Source organism: Maylandia zebra, linkage group LG17, assembly GCF_041146795.1.
Source record: "Maylandia zebra isolate NMK-2024a linkage group LG17, Mzebra_GT3a, whole genome shotgun sequence".
Lineage (NCBI taxonomy): Eukaryota > Metazoa > Chordata > Actinopteri > Cichliformes > Cichlidae > Maylandia > Maylandia zebra.
This window is the reverse complement of record NC_135183.1, coordinates 38,953,367-38,975,715: the sequence shown is the minus strand read 5'-3', so window position 1 is coordinate 38,975,715 and position 22,349 is coordinate 38,953,367. Positions and strand designations below refer to the sequence as shown.

At 40.6% G+C, this 22,349-nt stretch overlaps 1 protein-coding gene across 8 annotated transcripts in view; it reads right to left on the bottom strand.

Annotated features, from left to right (window-relative positions):
- Window positions 1–22,349, bottom strand: part of csnk1g2b (casein kinase 1, gamma 2b) — a 40,702-nt gene that overhangs the window by 6,754 nt on the left and 11,599 nt on the right. For all 8 annotated transcript variants that reach the window (XM_012919849.4, XM_004553793.5, XM_023152210.3 and 5 more), the window contains exons 3-6: window positions 10,368–10,437; window positions 2,592–2,740; window positions 1,662–1,896; window positions 646–731 (exon numbers count right to left, since the gene is read on the bottom strand). In XM_012919849.4, coding sequence (XP_012775303.1) covers window positions 646–731; window positions 1,662–1,896; window positions 2,592–2,740; window positions 10,368–10,437 — 540 coding nt within the window. The remainder of the gene's footprint in view (window positions 1–645; window positions 732–1,661; window positions 1,897–2,591; window positions 2,741–10,367; window positions 10,438–22,349) is intronic.

Below are 22,349 nucleotides of genomic sequence, written 5' to 3'. Positions count from 1 at the left end.
ACAGGGGGTCAGCACAACTCTGTGCGAGTTCCTTAGCTGCCAATATATTGATCGATAAGCTTCAGCGGATTTTCAAGCTCACTCTCCTGTTGTGTGTTTGTGTTGGCCAGAGCTATCCAACATCCCCCACATTTATACATCCCTCACATTCATCCACCAAGAGCTTCCACCCACATAGCAAATGTTCAGATGAGTTGTCTTGTCTTCTAGTCTGTTCTGTGTACACCTTTGATACCGATGCCTTCAAAAAGCAACCACAGCAGCTCTGCAGCCTGCTGAAACCGGCCCTTGAGACACCTGCGACTGTGGCCGTGCTCCTTAGTCATGTAAGCTTTTTCTCACAGCTCTTAAGCTGCAAAACAAGGTGCAGAAGGTGGTTTCCTGTCGCATCTGATTGTTTGTGCAGAAAAAGGTGTGTAAATTCAACAGAAAAATAAAGAGACAATATTTTAAGTATCCAACTGTGCCAATTTAACTGTTTCTCAGTGTTTCAGTTTCTAAAAAGAGAGACCTTAAAATGTCACCAGTCTGAGAGGATGCTAAAGTTGAGTGGGCGTCAAGTATCAAAAAAGAAACCGCTACGCCACGCATCGAGTGGATTACAAGACAAGCGTTATATCAGCATGAGGCAAATTGCTGCAGTACCTTTAGGCCTTGCCAGGGAAGGCTGCCTCGAAGGAAGTACATGAACATGTGACCCAAGGCCTCCAAATCGTCCCTTCTGCTTTGTTCTGGAAGTACAAGATCAGGATGAAAATGAGGTTAGCTGTGATAAACAAATGCATTTTATAACCAGCTGGCAAGACTAACAGTGGCTTCAAAGAAACAAAGCACGAGTCCACTGTTCCCGTCTTAAAAACATCTTATCGAGCCTCAACATGAAGATGGCCAATCGTGCGTCACGAAGAAGCAGCAGACTGAGCTTCTCACGGCAACTACTGATTAAGGCAACAAACCGATCAATGTTCAAGTTCAACACACTGAGATCTATCCTTATCAGGCTTCATGTACACCAACAATGGCAATCACGCTAGGCGGTCACATGAAGGTTGTTATCAATGCGATAACCACCAGCCAGTCCAGGGTTTAACAATCCATTCACATATTTATATAAAACAGGCATTGCTGGCAGCATGTGCCCAAAAGAGGACAAGAGTACTAGCAGCAGATTTTACAGAGGCTAATAACTTTCTAAAAGCACAAACATATCGTCAATTTTTTTTATTGACGTCATGGCTATTTTTGTTTTCAACTCTTCTGTAGAAATGACCACGTTTGTAACACGGAAAACTCTGGTTTAAACCTACAGTTACCATGCTAGGCCCGTAATGCTGCTTTGTGCTACAGGACTATGAGGTTACTGGTTAAAATGCTTCAAAATAACCCAGAAACGAAACAAGACATCAGAAAAATATGATTCATTTAACAATCCTAAAGCATCCCTGGTTATCTCGCATATCACCAACATTCAGGTAACACCCAGTGACTAAACAGATAACAGTATGTAAAAATCAGGTTAATGCCATTTGTTTGCAATGCTGCATTTGTGAGCAAACCAGTTAGGACATTCACATTATACTAAATATTCATGCAAATAAAGTTTGCATATGCAAATGTAGACAGCTAATCAACCCACAGGTGTATTCCTGAGACTTTCTTACCCTTTCCCAGGTGTGTGTTAATGCTCATGTAGCGTGCCGTCCCAGTCAGACTCTTGTGCTCCCGATAGGGGATGTGTTTTTTGGTCTCGGGGTCTATGTATTCTTTGGCCAGACCAAAGTCAATGATGTGGATGGTGTGCTGCCTCTTGCTTCCTGGCCGCCCAACAAGAAAGTTTTCAGGCTTCACGTCTCTGTAGATCAGACTCTTGGTGTGGACATACTCCATCCGTGTTATCTAGGTGAACGATCGGTGTTAGCATTTGAAGTTTTAATCGCTTTGCAAGCTGAACAGTTTCCAAACATGAAAACTCAAAGCAGTTTATGCAAAACGCGATAAAAAGAAAGCCTGCCCATTAAAAATGTTAACGGCAGCCAAACCAAAGACAAAACTGCAACAGCACAGCAAGCATGTCCACCTCAGCAGAGGCTTAGAACATGAAAACATCCCAAACCCAAGCACATGTATGTTTACTCAATTTTTTTTTTTTAATTTGAATGAAAAAAAAGAGTAAATGCTACATGCACAGGCTTCTCTCATACTCTCATGTTGTGGCTGATGATGCTCATGTAATATCTTACCACTGTCATCTTATATCGACTAAGATTTTAACACCGAATTCAAACACAAAGTAAGTTTGGAACTAGATACTACAGAACTTGGTACTCGTCTCTACTCTGTTTCTAGCTGCAGTGATAATGGAGCCATCTTCCAGGCAAACACTTTAATAAACTAAAATTCAGACTTTCTGGTATTTACCCACTGAGTTCAAAGTCAGGTTGAGGGGTCAGTAAACCTGCCCTCTGGAACAAGCCGCTAACGACAACATTTGTATTCACAGTTGCACTATGAATAACTTTCTGGGAAGCCTGATGTCACCAAAGCAAGCTCCTCTGAACATATGCTCACTCCTCTCCCACTTTAGGCCTTACCAGCTGTATGGCTATCATGAGGACGGTCTTGAGGGAGAAGGTGCGGTCACAGAGGTCAAACAGGTCCTCTAGACTGGGCCCAAGCAGCTCCAGCACCATGGCATTGTATTTCCCACAAGGACCAAAGTAGTACACCTGAGGGATTCCCTCTGTGGAGACACAATAACAAAGTTAGTGAGACTTTTTAGATTTTGCCTTATAAATTAATTGACTGAAACACAGTTATTGATAATCGGCTTTGCATAATCACTTTTGAGACTTTTATTTTCACTGTGTTACTAAGTCAGAGTTTGTTACACCATTGGTTCCTGGTAGGCCAGCACATGCTGTCAGTGTTGTAGTCAATCACAACAACTGTAAACAACAGCAGTGAAAACACGATGTTTTAAGTGTTAACATAAATTAAGTGCTTAATTGTTAATTAACAAAGTGCTTTGTGTGCTGAATTATGGTGCTGGTTTGTTGATAAGAAAGAGTGGGGCAAACTTTTATTTCCTCAACAGGTTTTTCAGAAACAGGAGTGGCTTAGTGCTTTCTTTGTCCTCTGAAGCAGGATTAAAGGGAAAGGTGTCAGCGCCCAACCAACAACTGTACAAAGCCTTTGTTACCAGAAACTGCCACACCCATCATAGTCTGTGTATAGGACGACTTCTAAAGAATGTGGAAGGATCAACCCGGCAGTATTTACCTTCTTTAAATATATCAGCGTTTTGACAGTGGAACTTCTGGGGGCGTGGCAAAACTGTTACGAAAACACCCCCTCCCCTGGAATAATCAGGAACAGTAAAGTCTTGCTTCATTTTTCAAAAATACAAGTGCATCTGAAAACCACCAGGAAAGATTCAAATCTCTTAAAATCAACTGCAGTTTGTGTAAATGTTACACAGTAAAGTATTTTGGCCTGAGGCTGCGGTTTCCACACGCTTTATTCTGACGACGACAACAACTGAGACCAGGGAGGATCCAGATTTATCATTTCTTTATAGTGGTTAATCCACCATCATGCACAAGCTCTTTCACCAAAATTATATTTTTAATCCTAAATATAATTATTGTTCTTATTTGTGAATTTTCAAATTGACCATTATACAAAAAAAGTTAAAAAAAAAAAAAAAAGTTAAGTGTACCTGTTTTGTTTTTTTTCACTAAGATACCAAATTACAGGTCTTTACTTGCATTGCTAAGATGAAAAATTTGTTTTAGTGATTGAACATTAGGCTTCTTTGTGTGGGCTAAAATTTGGGTTAACAATATACTCATTTTCCTATTTGTTTATTTATTTATTACAAAAGCACAAGAACAGACTTGCTTATCTGAACAGATTTTCTTTTCCAGTCTTATAACCTTTTTGTAGTCATGAGCAGGGCTTTTGAGCCAAAGCTACAAAGTTTGCAGCTTAATGATCAATTCATGGTACCACATTTGTGTCCATTTGCATAGCTATTTGACTACGCAGAGAGAAAGATCACAGGTATGCGACCTACACAAATGTGCTTGTGTCCAGACTTCTAAAAACCTACAGGGACGATGCTGTGCATAGATTAAATGCTGATTTGCTGAAAAGGAAAGGGAGTGACAGCAGAGATGACCAAATGGAAAATAAACATAGATATCAGTTCTCTTATAGGTTATAACTACAGTACTCTGCAGTGTGGAAGAGCCACCCACAGAATGATTGTTTGACACATGTCTGACGGGGCGGTAAACAGCTACAAAATGTAGGCGATGGTCTGCAAAGCTGTGCACAGGACTGACGTACAGATTCGCACATGTGTGTTTCAGGATTTAATGCTGTTGTTTCTCCTTCACTTTGAATTTGGTGAACGTTGCTGAACAGAGCTGAGGATCCATCCATTAAAATATGCCTTTAAACCACAACAGTGATCTTCCCACCAGATTTGCATAAAAATAAAGAGTAAAATACTAAAAGAATGATCAAGCTCTAACATACAAATCTAAGAAGGAACTACAGTGAGACAGAGATGACAGAGTTGTTTAAAGAGCTAAGGATCTGACATTAGGACTAGTCACGTATTTCTCTCCCATTTAAATAACAGCTAGTAAATCAGTTGCCAGGAACATGCTTAGAGTGGGCACAACTCTGCATTGCCTTTAGGGCTGCCACGATTAGTCGACTAGTCACGATTATGTCGACTATTAAAATCGTCGACGACTAATTTAATAGTTGACGCATCGTTTGAAGCTTTGTAAGATCACAAAAGACGCAGGAATGAGTAGTAGGATTTAAGAGTGTAATAACGGACTGAAACAGAAGATGGCAGCACTGCATGTACAAGGATGCCAGCTGCCGTTAAACCCCGAAGAAGAAGAAGCTGTGTCCCAGAATTCATAGCGCAGCCCAGCGCAGTTGTCAACAATGGCGGCAGCTAGTTAGTTTTAACTTTACTCTTATTATTCTTTCTGGGTCACAAAATAAACATTTAACATATTTTCAGGCGAGAATGTAGCTGTGTAAACCTCAAATATCTGCTCAGTTTATCAAGACACCACATATTTTCAAAAGCGCTCCGACGTTTTCGGAGACGTCTGTTACCCACTAGCTCGTTAGCTAGGCGGGGGCAAGGCTAACTAGAGCCGTGAGAACACCGGACTCCCGGCAAATCGTTTTCAAACCCACCGCCGTCTTTCGCTAGTCAGGTTAAACATATATATCAGTCACTTAGATAACTTAAAATGTTATTGTTTGGCTTTTTTCAGTATTTTATTTGTTCCTGAGTAAATCGGTTTGGCTGAGATTAAAGTTATAGTTTTTACACAGCTGAATAAACGTCAAGCAGACAGCTGATTATCAGAAGTGTGAGACGCTGGAGAATTTACTCCGGTGTTCTGTTATATTTTAGAAAGCAAGGAGTTTATTAAACTTCACCGAAACAATCTGCAAATTTCATTAAAAATTAATAAACTACCATCTTGTCTTTATTTTTAGTTAGCACAAACACTTCAAGCTGTAAGCTAATGATAGTTATATAAGAGCAGATGCTGCTGGTGCAATAAGCTGTACGTCCAATGGATGATGATCTGATTAGTCGACTAATCGCAAAAATAATCGGTGACTAGTCGACTATCAAAATAATCGTTTGTGGCAGCCCTAATTGCCTTAATGGTAGTTTAACATTGCAACAGGACCCCAGTGCATCCATGCACACGCATACACACAAACAAGCACGTCCGTCTGCACTTTAGCCTCTAGGATTTCACTGGTGATGATGGAATGGACTGTATTGACATTTATAGAGCACCATTATACTCTTGCTGACCACTAAAAACATTTTATACTAAAAGCCACATTGACTTTTTTTAAAAAAATATTTAAACTTGAAACATAAACACCAAAGACTCTATTCTTTGCATGTTAGTGTTTTATCCAACATGCATCCAAACCAACAGCCAGTTTGGAATCACCAATTAAACGCATGTCTGTGGTCTAATACCACAGATGAGGCAGTGATGAGAGATCACTCGGAGGCCTGCTCGTCAAAGCTTGGCCCAAATCTAGAGGGCATTCAACTCATCACGAGAGGAGAGTGCAGTGTGTATCGTAATCTTCTGCGGGTGAGCAAAGCTTGTACACAGAGCAGCTGCGAGAACTAGTCTAAAAATGACTGATGGGACCAGCTGGGAGTAAATGAGGTGATTTTTGTCAAAAATGTAATATAGACCATGACACAACAATAGCTGTGCAAAAGAGGATATTGTCTCAAGCATAACGACAAAACAAGGATCCTTCAACAACACACAAAGCAAACTGAAACGCCCCGACCAGGATAAATGGCTGTAATTCTAACCGTAACATAAAGTCGTACAAAAATATAAACTGTGTGTTCAGCATTGTGGGAAAAGCTCTGGCTTTCACTGCAAGCCTGCGTCAGTGGCGCTCTGACCCTTGCTGTCTTGACAATTTCAGACAATTCACCCAATTGTATGTGCAGGCAGTCCTTCTCAGGCGACACAGCAAGAGGGAAGGCGGCATCATGCTAGTCGAACACAATGTTGGCCTACAATGAAATGTCAGCCTTAAGGGCCAAAGAGGAGAAGTCTGGGGGAGAGGGGGCAGCATCAAAGAGGAGGGTAGAGGAGAAGGAATCCATATTAAAGATTTAGATTAGAGAGTCGAGTATATTGAGGAGAGAGCAGGAGAAGTAGAGACTTCCATTAGGTTCACTGCTCTGAAGAGGTTCTCACAAAGTTGAAATATGATCAGCATTCGAGCTTTCAAAGACTGAGCCGGAAGCTAAAAATGCAACACAGCTTAAAAGCACAACAATCTCCGAAGATGTAGTCAGGTTAAAAACCAGCAGCTTGAGGATCAAGCAGCAATACTTTTGTTGAGTTTGGGCGTAAGTTAATTATTAATTATATCTGATAACTTTAGATTTTAACCTCCGCAGAAGCATGTGTGGCCCGATGACACCACAGCTTAAGGACACAGTTGTTAAAATAATCTTATCAGTCCAACTTTGAATAATACCAGCAGCAGTAAATATATAAAAGCACATGATTTTCCAGGGTCACAGCAGGTGGGTGGATGAGCCTCAATGATTTGCAGAAAACATTATCAACGTGCCGCGTCATGCCACTGAAAGCCTTCATGATTCTGAATATTAACAGCCACAATATTCGAGAGGAGACCTCCATACAAATGACCCTAATTACATAACATCCATGCAGGCGTGATGAGATGACTCGAAGAGCTACATGGCTATAAAATGCCATTAAATGATACCTACTCTCTATAAACTGAAGCCAGTCCCCTGACAGTGGTAAAGTGAACGATTGGTAGCATTAGACTTCTTCTAAAAGGATATGTCAATGACTTGTTTTGCTACTGGCAGCAGCAGCAACTGCAATAACAGATCCATTCTAAATGTTCACAAAAATCTGCAAAGTGGGAGACAGGATTCCCAACAGCGGGGATCTGTTCAGGACAAGAGAGAATTAATAGTGTGCAGATAAGCTCCTCCTGGGCGTTAAGCGCTGAGTAGTCCGTGCTGTGACATATTTGAGGTTCTCCGGTTGGGCAGGACTAACAGGGTCACATGTCCCCATTAAGCCAAGTTGACAACATAAATAGATTTAATCTATCGCCTTGATTCCTCCCATGCTAGACGGTCAAGTGAGCCTTCCTGACATATCACCATGTAGTGGTCAGTCACCAGCTGGAGATGAGGCCTCTCTGCTCAGCTCTAATACTGCAGCTCTAAAGTGTTGTGCAAGTAGCAAAAGAATGAATCAAATTTTGATAGAGTCAGATATTCCCCATTATTTTCCTTGATTTACACACAGTTTGCAAAACTTGACAATATTATGTAGCCACCTGTTGAATGTGAACATCTCTTAATGTCAGAAAGCAGCCAGATCGCTTCATTTATTTAAAATAAATGAGCCTTGCCACAGAAATTACTCATGTGTGTATGCTTCCGCTTGCAAAAGATTAACACAAAAGACATCTGGCACAGGTCGGAGCAAATCACTATTACTGAACCTGTTTAGAACAGGAACATAATATACTTCAACCTAAAACAAATTAAACCACTGACAGTTCAAGTGAACAACCTTGATTATCCAATTACACTGGCACCTGACTATTAGGCAGTCAGTGTTCAAAGGATAATGTGGTGGAAGAAAAAACAGAAAGTGCAGGAGTTCAGGGAAAGCTGGCTTGTGCTTGTTACAGCAGTGCTACTGCAGTACAAACTGCTGAGAATCCTAATTTTACTCAGTGAAAGCTATCCGAACACAAAGTACATCACAGTTTGCTGCGTATGGAAGTCTGCAGTCACTCAGTGTCCATGCTGACCCTGTCCAACGCCCCATGCTCACAATGGGCATGTGTGAATCAAAACTGGACAGGAAGTGGAAGGAAGATTGCCTGGTCTCATGACGCATACCATTATTGTGCACACCCAGGTGCGTGTGTGGTTGCTCGTGGTTCCAGCAGTTTGGGAAGAAGGCAAGCCAAAGCGGTGTGATACTCTGGGCTTCTTTGGCTTGTTGTCCCGGTGAGTGACAGGGGAGGACTAAAACAGCCCAACAGTGCCATGTGTGGGATTAATGGCTGTGAGCCACATCAGGGATACTTTAAAAAGGCCAATGATCACTTGTTGGTTTTTAGCACCCCTGAGGGATGGCTACTGAACAACAAACAGAGGAATGGAGAGGATATGTTTTTGCATCGCTTAACTCCACACTTAGTATCGGTGCTGAATTCAAGTGGATAGGGACAATTGTGTGTCTTCGCCCAAAATCAGTTTGAGTAAAGACAATATCAGAGCTAAGCAGGTGCATTCACACACACACACACACACACACACACACACACACACACACACACACACACACACACACACACACACACACACACACACACACACACACACACATAAATAAAGCTAAAGACCAATAGTGGTCTCACTGAAAGGAAGAATGCAAGGGAAACAGGCTTGTACTGCAGGAATCCTCTGCTATAAAAAAGGAAAGTGGCACTGGAGGTGACAGGTACAGTTATGATTGACTAAATGTGAATGTCAAATGAAGAGATTACACCAAAGAGTGCCATCCAGACAAACAAGCCACACCCTGTCAACACACCTTGGAGCGTTTCCCTACAGTGTACAGGCAGCGCACAGAGAGGCAGAGGATATCGTGACTAAGGAGACTAGGGAAGCTATCCAAGCAGACACCATAATGGCCCAAATGCTTGTAGAGGGCCAGCTATAAATAGCCAAGGACTGCCCTAATGCCCCACCTCCGTATCAACAGTGGAGGGTTTTTGCTCTGGCACAAGGAGCCAAGAAGCAGGCACGTGTCACTAAATTAGACCAGGACACATGCACTTTACTTGACAAACAGACGAGAATCACTGCAACAACAGGAGCACTTGGAGTAGATTTAGAATAGCACACACAAACGACCAAGTAAGCTTCATTTAAATAGGTACAGTCGGTCTTTTTCAGTTTAACTGAAAAAATGTTGTACTTATAAATATACATTGATTGGTGTGTAATTAGGTCTTCCAACAAATTGATGCATTCTCATAAACTTAGAACCAGTCCACTCAAAATACATAGGAGCGAGCGCTGGATTGCAGAAGCCACCGTGTTGCCCAACATCCTGAATACAGTGTCTGAGACAGACACATTACACATTTATGAGTGTAGCTAGAGACCAGCCACATATGTAGGATGACAAAGACAGAGGAGAAGAGAACTTTAACCAGGTGGGGTTGGAGGGTGAGAGCTGATGGTGAAGCCTATCATGCAGGTGCAACCACCAGTCACCACCACGAAGCCTGCAGCTGCAAACTAGAGCAAGAAGAGGCCCAGACCTCACAAGCCTTGGAAGAGCCGCTGCAGGTTCATAGTTATGACACCATGACATGATTTCTATTTCCTAAGGAAGAAGCGAGCAAAGGTAGAAGCTATATATTGTTTACACTTCCAATATCTCGACTTGCAGTGAGTGTCCTTAGTAGCAGGTGGTGAAAGTAAATCACTAAAGAAAAATTGGTGCACTGGACTTATAAAACAAGACAAAACAAGAGCATTGTTTCATAACCTGCAGTGACCAAAATCCTAACTAACGATTAAACTCAATTAATCACCCATCTTCACAGGTGCTCATGATTGTCTTTCTGCGTAAGGTTTCACTTGCAGCACAGGTAAATCTAGTGTGAAAATGTCCATTCATATTCAACTCCCACCTATTAGAGGGAAAAAATAAATACAGAAAAAGAAAATACAAAGTGAAGTCTCTTACCTGAATTCCCCAACTGTTTGTAAAATCTATACTCCAAATGGAGCTGCGGCGCCCTGGATTTTATAGGTTCCTAAAAGAGAAGAAAGGAAGAGTGTTCACACATCGGTTTGTGTAGGTATGCGTGCGTACAGGTGACTGCATCAAAAGTTGCTTTTTTTGGCACAGAAAAAGTTTTCCTGTAAATGAGATAAATGTAAAACTAGGGCTGTTCGAACATAAACCTTTCACAATAAAGCTCAAGATCCTGTTGAGACTTTTCAAAATAAACTGAAACATGAAAGAGTATGCAGAGTGTTTACGGATGAGAAGCAAAAAAGAGACGTCAGGTGTAGGGGTGGGTTTTAATAATCGATTCATCGATTCTGGCTTGGATAACGTGATATCGATTCATTAAAATCCTGAATCGATATTTTTATATAAATGTATTTTGCGGAGATTCCAGAATCTCAGGTGAAACGTCACAAAATTTTGACAACCACCAAACATTTAAAACAGTAACTGTGAGCAGGTGGCTTCTGCACAAAGACGTAAACACAAAGCGCGGGCCCGCGGATCACAATCAGTGAGACGTCGCCTTTCTCCCCCGACGGCACGGACACGGTCGGGGCTGAAAGCCGACAGCTCGCTGATTCTGATGTTTCGGCGGGTCCGCGCTTTGTGTTTACGCCCTTTTTGCCTAAAGCTGTTAGTTTTTATCTCTCTCCAAACAATATTGACCAAACCAGCAGCAAAAGAAGATCCAAACTAAGCTTCACATAAACATCGTCATGGACTCACTCTGACTTTTGCTGTTTTGCTTCCACCACAATAAAATCACACTTCATGCACAGCTCTCTCTCTCAGTATACTTCAAGAACAGTTTCCCGTCTATCCCTGAAATCTGTTTTCTGCATTATTCGTTTGCTTGTTACGCACAAGTCTACCATTGTTTACAGGCTGTCGGCCGCTGTTTTTTTTTTTCCTTTTACTTACTTCCGAAAAGAAAACCTAATTTCTGCCGTTCAATAGGCTTCTAAACAAATTTAAATTTGTCTCTAATAAAACCGCTGTAACTTCAGAGTAGGGCTGAACGATATATCGCATTTGCGATAATATCGCGACATGATCAAGTGCAATTTTCTAACCGCAAAGGCTGCGATTATACTCTGGACATGTCCAAATTCATGGGCTGCATCCTCCTGAGGCCGCATTTGTAGACCGATTACGTCACAGCGACGTGCCGAAGGCTGTCCAAATTACTACCATATCCCAGAATTCATAGCGCGGCCCAGCCAAACTCCAGTTTCCAGCAATGGCGGCCGCTACTAAGTTTTAAAATTACTCATACTAATCTTTCTGGGTCACAAAATAAACTTTTAACATATTTTCAGGCGAGAAAGTAGTTGTGTAAACATCAAATATCTGCTCGGTTTATCAAGATATCCCATATTTGCAAAAGTGCTTCGACGTTTTCAGAGGCGTCTGCTACCCACCAGCTCGACAGCTAGCTGGGAGCTCGAGGGTTACTGATGCGGCCGAGAACGGCACAACTCCCGGCACATCATTTTCAGATCACCGCGGAGTTTCGCTGCTCGGGTTAAACGTAATATATAAGTCACTTAGACAACCTAAAAATGTTATTGTTGGGCTTTTTTCAGTGTTTTGTTTGTTCGTGAGTAAATCGGTTTGGCTGAGATTAAAGTTATTAGATTAGATAAAATAAAACTTTATTAATCCCCCGGGTGGGTTCCTCCTTGGTTTTCACACAGCTGACTAAACGTCAAACAGAAAACTTATTAAACAGAAGTATGAGACAGTCGAGAATTTACACCAGTGTCTGGTTATATTTTAGATAGCAAGAAGCAGACGGCCGAGTTTATTAAACTCCACCGAGACAGCAGTGACGCTAATCAGAACTAGACCGTCCAATTTCACGCCTTTAAATTTTAAAGGCGTGTTTGTGTGTGTGTTTATACAATTGCTATTATGTTTGCACTTTATGTGTAATGTTACTGACTGCAGAGATCAGTAAGATGTGTGTATTTTTTATTTATTAGTTTTATTGATTTAATATTATTTTTTAATTGAATGACTGTCTAGTAGTTCACAGATGTCGAAAAACTGAGTGTGGTAAAGCCACTGATTTTGTTTATGTATATTTCTGCAATCTGCACATTGTACTGACTTTCATTTTAATGTTTACACCAGGGTTCCTTGTCAGCACTTTATGCTCAGATGTTTGTAAGCTAAAAATAAACTATTGTGTATGTTCAAATATACTGTTGTGATTGAAGAAGTTAAATAAAAATGTCAGTCATCAATTCATGCATCACCTCATGTCATCATAACAGAGGTCTGTCTTCCAGGAAAGAACAGTTTAAAATTAATGTAATATAGTATTGGCCATACTATATGATGTATTGCTTGTCTTTGTTTAATAATACAGAAGACAAAGACCTTAAAAAATAATCGCATATCGCATCGCAATCGCAATATTGGGGCAAAAAATCGCAATTAGATTATTTTCCATAATCGTTCAGCCCTACTTCAGAGCTAATGTTCATAAGTTGATTAATGGTTTTCTTTTGTTTTTGATCTACTACAGAACATTTTTATAAAATCCCAGGCCAGGAAAATCGCCTTCATGTTTTTCTGTGTTTTATCTTCAGCTACTTTGACACAAAGGCCTCTGCTGTGATGCTCACACCTTTGATAAAGTCTCAAAAGTGTCAGCTTCCTTTTTATAGATACAAAAATATGTAAATATACTGATCTGAATTATAATATTTCTGACTGTCTGAGGCAAAATTTCCCAGATTCAAATGAAATCGAATCGTGGATCGAATTGATTCAGGACCTTGTCAATCGGAATCGATTCTAGAAATCAGTGACGATACCCAGAGCCCTAGTCAGGTGCTAAAAAATAAACATTAGACTCAAACGTTAGAACAGACTTTTCCCCGCAGCACGCTGTGTAATAAATACTCACAACGAAAACGGCGGCTGTTACAACTTATAACCAAAATAAATATCGTTTCATGCATCGGTTAAAAATTCCAGGTACACGAAGCCCAGCTGGAAACACTTCACACAAGTCGAGATGCCCGAGATTCACAGAATTTACAGAAAATGTTAAATTTTTGTGATTTATATTATTACGTTATTGAGACGATAGAGGTCTTATATCGGGATATGAGATTTTGGTCATATCGCACGTGAAAGGACGTTTTAAACTCCCTACACCATAAAAGTGTGAATTTTACCCCAAGGGAGCAATGTTTGTGAGGAACAACCTCGCGTGCATTTTTATGATTGCACTGTAGAGCTGGGCAATAGAACGATAACGATATGTATCGCGATATAACTTTTACTCGATAGAGAAATTAAGCTATCGTGATAGACCTCGCCGCTCTTGTCCTCTAAAAAAAATAAATAAATAAAAAAAAATAAAGGTCAGCCGATCCAAATTAAGTAGCGCAGAGCCGAACCAATCACAGCCGCAGCGTCACGTTGCGTGACTTGTTACGTACAGCACAAGTGCCAAGCCGCACGTGTGTTTGTTTGGGAAGCAGCCAGCGGGTAATGGAGGAAATGAGTGTGCCGACTAAAAAAAATCAACCGAGCGTGACCGAAGAGAAAACAGATGATGGTTCCAATGCCGGAGAGATTGTCAAACGGAAGAGCCATAGAAGCTCCGTAGTGTGAAGGTATTTCGGCTATTTCAAGTCTGACTAAAAACAGAGTAGCGTGCACTGTAAATGTGCCGAAAGCAAGTCTGGAAATACAATAAACTGGTGCATGCGTCACACTGTGCGCCACGTTATTGTTTCGGTGAAATGAATTTCTACAATACTGTTAATTCTACTCTCTGCAGTGTTTAAATGCTTACATATACACACAGTTACTGTCCGTCCACACATACGACTCGGTTCTGCTTCTATGCCCCAGCTTTGTTTACTTTTTCCCACCGAGGCTTCTAGACTTCTGATTGGCCAACATTTCTGCACGGTTAGGAATCTAGCGCCACCTGCTGCTTTGGCATGTTCATAGCAGCGTTTTCCTTCATTTCTGCCTTTATGTGTGGACGGGATTATTTTTAAAATGAAAACGGAAAATCTCCGTTTTCAAAAATACCCGTGTACGTGTGGACGTAGCCTCAGTCTCTGACTGGAAGCGCTAATTCGTCATTCGGCTTTTGTCAGACTAAAGTAACTGTTAAAACTGTTTGAAAAGCTAAGCTATACAACAAGGAGAGATTGAGAATTTCCTTTTAGTTCTCAGTTTATTTGATATTGACAAAAGTTAGTCAGTTTTGTCTGTTCTTCTGTAACACAAACTAAGATTTATTTTTAGAATTAATATTTTGTTTCTAAGTGGAATTGACAATTTAGTCTGTTTCGTTTGTTCTATTTTGAAACTTAAACGCTTTAGCGGCTGCCTTTTGTGTAGTTTGCAATATTTGCCTTTATTTATCTGAAAAAGTCTCATGTTCCTTAAGTACATCTACCCTGTTGAACTTATTATGGGAAATAAATATTTAAATAAAAACAAGCTGCTGATTATTTCACATTTTACTTGTGAGCAACGGCACATTTAAATCTTACAAATATAGTTATTTGGCTTATATCGTGATAGATATCGTTATCGCCTGAAATGAAAAAAAAAATATCGTGATATGAATAAATCTCATATCGCCCAGCTCTATTGCACTGCCTTGCAATTAACTTAAATACCTATTGTACCACGTTTTACTTATTTTAATGCCAAACAGAACTTTAATTAAGTTTCAGGTCACACTTGAGGGACGTGAGAGGATAAAGAGCAGTTCCAGCTGGTGTACAACAGGCTTTTGTGATGACATGGCTGATAATCAACACGCCAGGACATAATGTTCATTATATCGCAAGCTCCAGCTTTGCAACCTAAAATGTAATCTGATTAACCCCACTCTCATGATGACAAGGGCATTATAGACAAACGTGAAGGGGATAGAACAAACACACCCAACTTAATTCCTCTCCTTAATCTTCAATAGCTGTGCCACAGCCTTTGTTAAAACCCAAGTTTTAGTGCTTGGTGTACTGGCTTTACATGCCTAAAGTTTTGTAGCTTTCTGTGTGTTAAGTCAGCTACTCTACATACAAAAATATGAAAATTCCCTAAACTTTATTGAGCCCAGCAACTTCACTTTGATCAACTTGTTTCCCATGGGCATCTAATTCCAAAGCACTCCTATTTTAAATTATATAAACTGAAAGCTGAAAGGCTGTCAAGCTCCCACATTCACTCCATTAGGCCTTTATCAAATCAGGAGCATCGTCTACTTCTGGTGCCCTGCAAGGACGTAGGAGTGTGAACACAAAGTATGAGCCATGTTGAACACGGTGAGGGACTTTACATCCTTTTATGATAAATGGCTGTCAGGGCTATAAATACATCCTGTGGCTTTTGTTTAAGGTGCTTTCAGAAGACGGTTTAGCGGAGGTGGTTTTAAAAAAACAAAACAAAACATAAGAGCATTGACCAACCTTGCTATAGTGTTGCCTGTGTGCTAAAATGCCACCCACATAGGCCCTGGTTTAATCAAAGGTGCCTAATTGTGGGGAAAACAAAAACAGCTGTGATCAGTGTTATACAGCTAGTTGGCTTTTTCCCTCTCTAATACACTGGATTTATTTGGTAATGTTATGTTATGTGTTTTGCAGTGTGCAACTTCTGCAAACAGCTGAGAAAGCTAGCATTTAAGCAGTCTTTAGGAATACATATGCAGGCTTCTTGAAGGACATTCAATTGTCTGCCTTTTGCTCTTTGTCAACATGATCCAACACTAGGGCTGGGCCATATCATCCCGTTCACAGTAATACCGGTGTAATGTTGGGCAACGATAAGAAAATGAAATATCGCGATAGACTATGGGTAAAACGCGCATGCGCAGTGCGCCTTTGTTTACATACGCACATGGCGGCGGCGGAGAATGAGAAGAGCGAAAGCGGATCGTTGAATGAAACAGATGAACCTGAACTGGTTTGTAAAAATGCTGCAGCTTCACTGGTGTGGAACTGGTTTAGCTTTCGTCCGTCAGATACACAACAAAGCACTATTTTTGGTAGCGCATGCTAGCGGGCCGTCGTTATTACCGTGTTGTTTGGAAAATACGGCGCACTTAAAATCAATCCTTTGATTTTTCTGAAAGTCGACAGAGCCCCTTATAATCCCGTGTGCCTTATGTATGAACTCTGGTTGTGTTTACTGACCTCGAAATGATTTTATGTGCACGGCGCTCAAAAATCTGTTAAATGTTTCAGTACGACTTTGCTAAGCTTCGAAGCCGCACCGCTTGATGGATTGTCGGAGCATTACGGCTATCGTAGGCGGAGCCTCGCGGAGTGATACGTACTGTGCTTCTAGGGCTGCCACAAACGATTATTTTGATAGTCGACTAGTCACCGATTATTTTTGCGATTAGTCGACTAATCAGATCATCATCCATTGGACGTAAAACTACAGCTTATTGCACCAGCAGCATCTGCTCTTATATAACTATCATTAGCTTACAGCTTTAAGTGTTTAAGGTCTGTGCTAACTAAAAATAAAGACAAGATGATAGTTTATTAAATTTTAATGAAATTTGCAGATTGTTTCGGTGAAGTTTAATAAACTCCTTGCTATCTAAAATATAACAGGACACTGGAGTATATTCTGGAGCATCTCACACTTCTGATAATCAGCTGTCTGCTTGACGTTTATTCAGCTGTGTAAAAATTATAACTTTAATCTCAGACAAACTGATTTACTCAGGAACAAATAAAATACTAAAAAAAAAAAAAAAAGCCAAACAATAACATTTTAAGTTATCTAAGTGACTCATATATATTTAACCTGAGTAGCGAAAGACGGCGGTGGGTTTGAAAACGATTTGCGGGGAGTCCGGTGTTCTCAGGGCGCTAGTGAGCCTAGCCCCCGGCTCGCTAACGAGCTAGTGGGTAACAGATGTCTCCGAAAACGTCGGAGCGCTTTTGAAAATATGTGGTGTCCTGATAAACTGAGCAGATATTTGAGGTTTACACAGCTACATTCTCGCCTGAAAATATGTTAAACGTTTATTTTGTGACCCAGAAAGAATAATAAGAGTAACATTAAAACTAACTAGCTGCCGCCATTGTTGGAAACTGCGCTGGGCCGCGCTATGAATTCTGGGACACAGCTGCTTCTTCTTCTTCTTCGGGGTTTAACGGTAGCTGACATCCTTGTACATGCAATGCTGCCATCTTCTGTTTCAGTCCGTTATTACACTCTTAAATCCTGCCACTTATTCCTGCGTCTTTTGTGATCGTACAAAGTTTCAAACGACGCGTCGACTATTAAATCAGTCGTCGACGATTTTGATAGTCGACGTAATCGTGACTAGTTGACAAATCGTGGCAGCCCTATGTGCTTCAACATAATATTACTGTATTGTGTGTGTATAACCTCTTTTTAAGTTTCGTGGATATTATACATGGTTATGCTGAGGATATGTCGGCCAGTTTCCACTGGAAATGCCTTTTGGTTAAACTGTCAGCGAGGAATTTGCATTTGCACTGTTAAATTTTTATATTTATTTTAATGCACATAAAAAACAGCTGCTTGTGTAAGTGAAAATACATTGATGTTGTTTTTTTTTTGCACTAATAAAGTTGAGGAGTTGTAAAGTATTTTGTCTAGTGTCAATTATATCGTCAGTTATATCTTATCGCAAATTTTCAAATGTATATCGTGATAAATATTTTTGGTCGCCCTGCTCTATCCAACACTACTCTGCACATAATGATGGTGATTTTATTAAAAATATTTCAGATCTGGATTCATCACTCCATAAATCTGTGTCCTCTGATTTTATTCACTCATTTCTGATGAGGTTTCAGTAAATGGAACAATGGGGGCAGATCCTGTGTCAGTCTTTCTTAGAGACATGACTGCACATCTACGGTAGTTCTTTTAAGCCTGGCAGTTCTTTTGTCCTCCATTTGTCGAGTTTCATGAAAATGATTTAGAACCCATTACACATGATGCTGTGATATGATATGATATGATATGATATGATATGATATGATATGATATGCCAAGTTTACGGCTAACAGGTCTTTGGGTATCACCTTGCTGGTGGAAAACCGCTGGATTGTGCCGGTCAAACTGCACCATCTTTGGCATTTTTGTAGATTCAACTAAATAAATAGGAACAATTATGTGTTGTTGTGACAGGCTTGTAGTAACAAAGTGTCCAGTGATTCATAGATCAGTGTTAAGTAATTTAACAAAAAGAAATATTTCTCAGATACAAACAATTATTCAGTGTCCTTAGAAAAAACTTTGAAAGGCCTCCAGAAAGACTGAAGAGCACTTTTAAGCAAGCCTGGCTCCTTAGAAGCAAAATATAAAGAAATGAGGGGTGGCTCAAGACTTTTGCACAGTGTACAAATGTAAACATATTATATTAATAAGCACATGGAAAACCCTTCTTTGAAAAAGAACTATACGCATAGTTTTCTAGAACATATGATGATGGGATAAGCCTTTGGCTGATCTCAGAGTCATCACATACATATTTTTCTGCAATTCTTCAGAAAAAAAAAAAAGTACAGAAAAGCACAGAGCTAGTGAGTAGAAACTGAGGAGGCAATAAAAAGGAGTGGAAGCCTGAGGGAGAAGACGTGTGACTGCTCTGGGAGGTGGAGCAGGTCTCTCACACATGTCAGGCCATGCCAGGGAGGAGAGGGAGAGAATATATTCAATATATAAATAAGGGGCAAAAACAGATGGCAGATCGCAGGACCCTTTAAAACAGCTTACAATAGGAAACAGAGGCTTATGGCAGCTTTACGTACTTAAGAGTCATCTCTATTCCCAGCAGATGGGCTAAGCTATGGCTGTGTGAATGACCAGGGCCGAGCTACAAATGTCTGATGTAACATCTCTGTATATGATAAGGATTCTTCTCAGCTTCCTGCACAAATCAAGATTTTTTCTTTTCAAATCTGCTTCCTGGGCTTACTATGCATGCTCAGAATGGGAGCTATCCTGTAGCGTGACTGGGCAGGGCAAAGGCACTATGGCGGAAGGAATACAATAGTAGGTTTTCATTGTCTTAAATGTATACTCAGCTGATCCACAGATTGAAAAGGGTCCTTCACCCCACCCACCCACACACCAACACCCCTGTACACACTCTATCTATATTGTATATGAGGACTGAGGAACCCACATTAGAAGTGACACCAGCATTTAAAGACAGAGCCCCCAAACAGCCCTTCAGGTTTACTGGACTCACGTGGCATACAGACTCTGCGACAGCTCGGACCACAATTCATATTCCAAGTCTAGCAAAATAACAGAAGTTCACATCAATATATGCCTGTCAGACCAGCAGCAGTTTTCTGCTCTAGATTCTTTCTGATGGGTTAATGGTCAGGTGATGGGGACATTTTGTGTGTTTAAAAGGGCACAGAGGTGCTATGCTATCTTTAGTGGAGTAACAAAATACAGGGCTCTATTAGGCACATTCCTAAAGTTAGAAAAAAAGAAAGACTTAATATACAGAAAACAGTCAGTTTTAGTGTCTTACTCTTACTGGCCACTCAAAGTGCTTCAGGACCTTGGCCTAGTTGAACCCCAGGAAACTGAACCCTGAGCTTCTGATTAATCAATGGCCAGCTCTGTGGGATCAGAACACATAGGCCAGGCCTTTCCTCCCCACACACATCAGGGAGCCTTGGCACCATTGACCCAGCTGCCAACTCAACAACTGTTCATCAGTGGACCACGTTAAATTAATAATCACAGCATACTGGTGTTAGCAGTGTTGTTTCATTTATCTTTCCCTGATTGTAGTTCTCCTGGCTGACTGGTGTACTCTGTGTGTTAAAAAGGCAACACAATAGTTTGCTGCTGACATTACATCTAAGCTGTTAAATTTATGATACCAAACCCTAAATAAAGAAAGGAAACTAACCCAGAGCTGTAGATTGTGACAGCTTTATCTCTTACTGACAAACCAAATCCTTATAAACAACTTCACAAGCAAGAAAGTAGGAGTAGATTTTCCAAAAGCATGACAGCCATTCAGACACAACACTGAAGCAGCTTCATTATAGGGTGTCTTCAGTCTAACTACTGAAGACACCCTATAATGGGCAAGATGGGAACTGAAACAGCTATAAATGACTACTAGCTGCAGCTCAACACTAAAAAGGTTACAGACTTGTTGATATCAACACAAAAACATCCCTTAGAGCCTCAAATCCTGCAGCTACAACAGCCTGCGAATGGCACAGAGTTTAAATGTTACATGCCATTTGAAGGATGACCCTTAAGAGCAAAACACTTGAAGCTTGTACAAATATACAATTATGTCATCAGCGATCAGTTGCTGGTTTCTGCATTATAACTTTTCATGGACTCCAAAGACTTGTAGACAGAGCAGACCGTCAGCACCACACAAAGTCCTTTTCCTGGGATTAACCATCTGCATATGATGTCATCTGGGCTAAATCTGATCTCCATTTCCACACAGCCGAGAAACATCAGCTCTGGCCTCAGGGACTGGGTAAAGTAACAACCACCAGATTACAGCAGAATAAAATAAAATTATAGCTGAAATCACCAAAAAAGACAGTAAGTTGTTTTGGTTGCACATGTAGCATCAACTTACAATAAATTTAGATTTAAAATAATTATTTTGTATTCATTTTGAACACCAGTTATATGGTGTTAAACAATTATTTTTACAGCTGACATATTCAGCTGCAAAGACGTATCATGTCATATTCATTAAATAAAAGAGATTGCGCCTTGACCCCCGTGAACAATATCATACACTTAAAATTGACTGATGAAGCAACAGCTGCACGGATGTAATGCAATTCATAAATAAATATCTGTTGTTCAGCCACGATGACATTGCATATGTATGCCTATGTCCAGGGATCAGACCCAGCATTATGCATAAGGCTCAGAATAGATGCTGACCTTTGCTTGGCTCCCAGTAAACCATTTCAAAATATGAAACTGACAATGTGACTCATCTCATCTTAGACAGAGCAACACAAATGTCAACAGAGTGCATCTTTACTTCCAAGCCATCACACTCACTTTAGTTGTGCTAATGGATCACCGTAGGCCTCAGACAAATGGCTGAGGTGTGCTTAGATTCTCTCAATTCAAGCTAGAGGTTAGAAGGTGGTTTTAAGAAGTCAGCGGTGTTCGAGGGCAACAGCTGGCCAGTGGCCAGCTCTTCTCCTGTTTCAGCTCAAATTTAACATGTCCAGATGGAATCATCAGCTGTTTCCCAAAACCTAGTGCGGCAATCAGGAAGTGCTGGGATCAGCCAGATTTAGACATTCATTTAATCCCAAAGAATCATCTTCCTTAGAAAGATTATTTTTAAACGCAAGAGGTGAAGAAGAACATTACGGACAAGGTCAAGAAACACTTCTTTATGCACACGAGTACAGTAAAGGAGTGGTGGCCTCTGACCCGTGTACACTATTATTCCAACTGAATTACTGCCTGTGTTAAGGAGTGGCTCTGTGACAGGTGTGGCACAGCTGAATGAATTGAGAAACACAACCATGTAATGTTATTATCAAGAGTCAAGATGACCTTAGCAGGAATTAGTGTTCAATATCTATTATTATCAGGCTTTGAGGTGGTTATAAGATGCCATTTACTGCAACCATAAACTGCTTTCCCTAATTTTATATTACAGTTATGGCTTATAGCTTCTGACAATTCTGTGCGCATTTAAAACATGTCAAAGTCAGCCGCTACAGACAGAGCAGGAAAAACATATTACGCAGTGATCTACACAGTCATGGGTTGTTCCACTGACATGAACCTTAATAGGAAGTCTCCTTTGTCTTTTACGGGACCGAGTCATGGCCAAAGTTTGATACGCTGAATTGCATAGCCTTGTTTGTTTAACCCTGAAACTGTAGCCACAAGTTGTGTAAATAAAGCCTAGCTAGA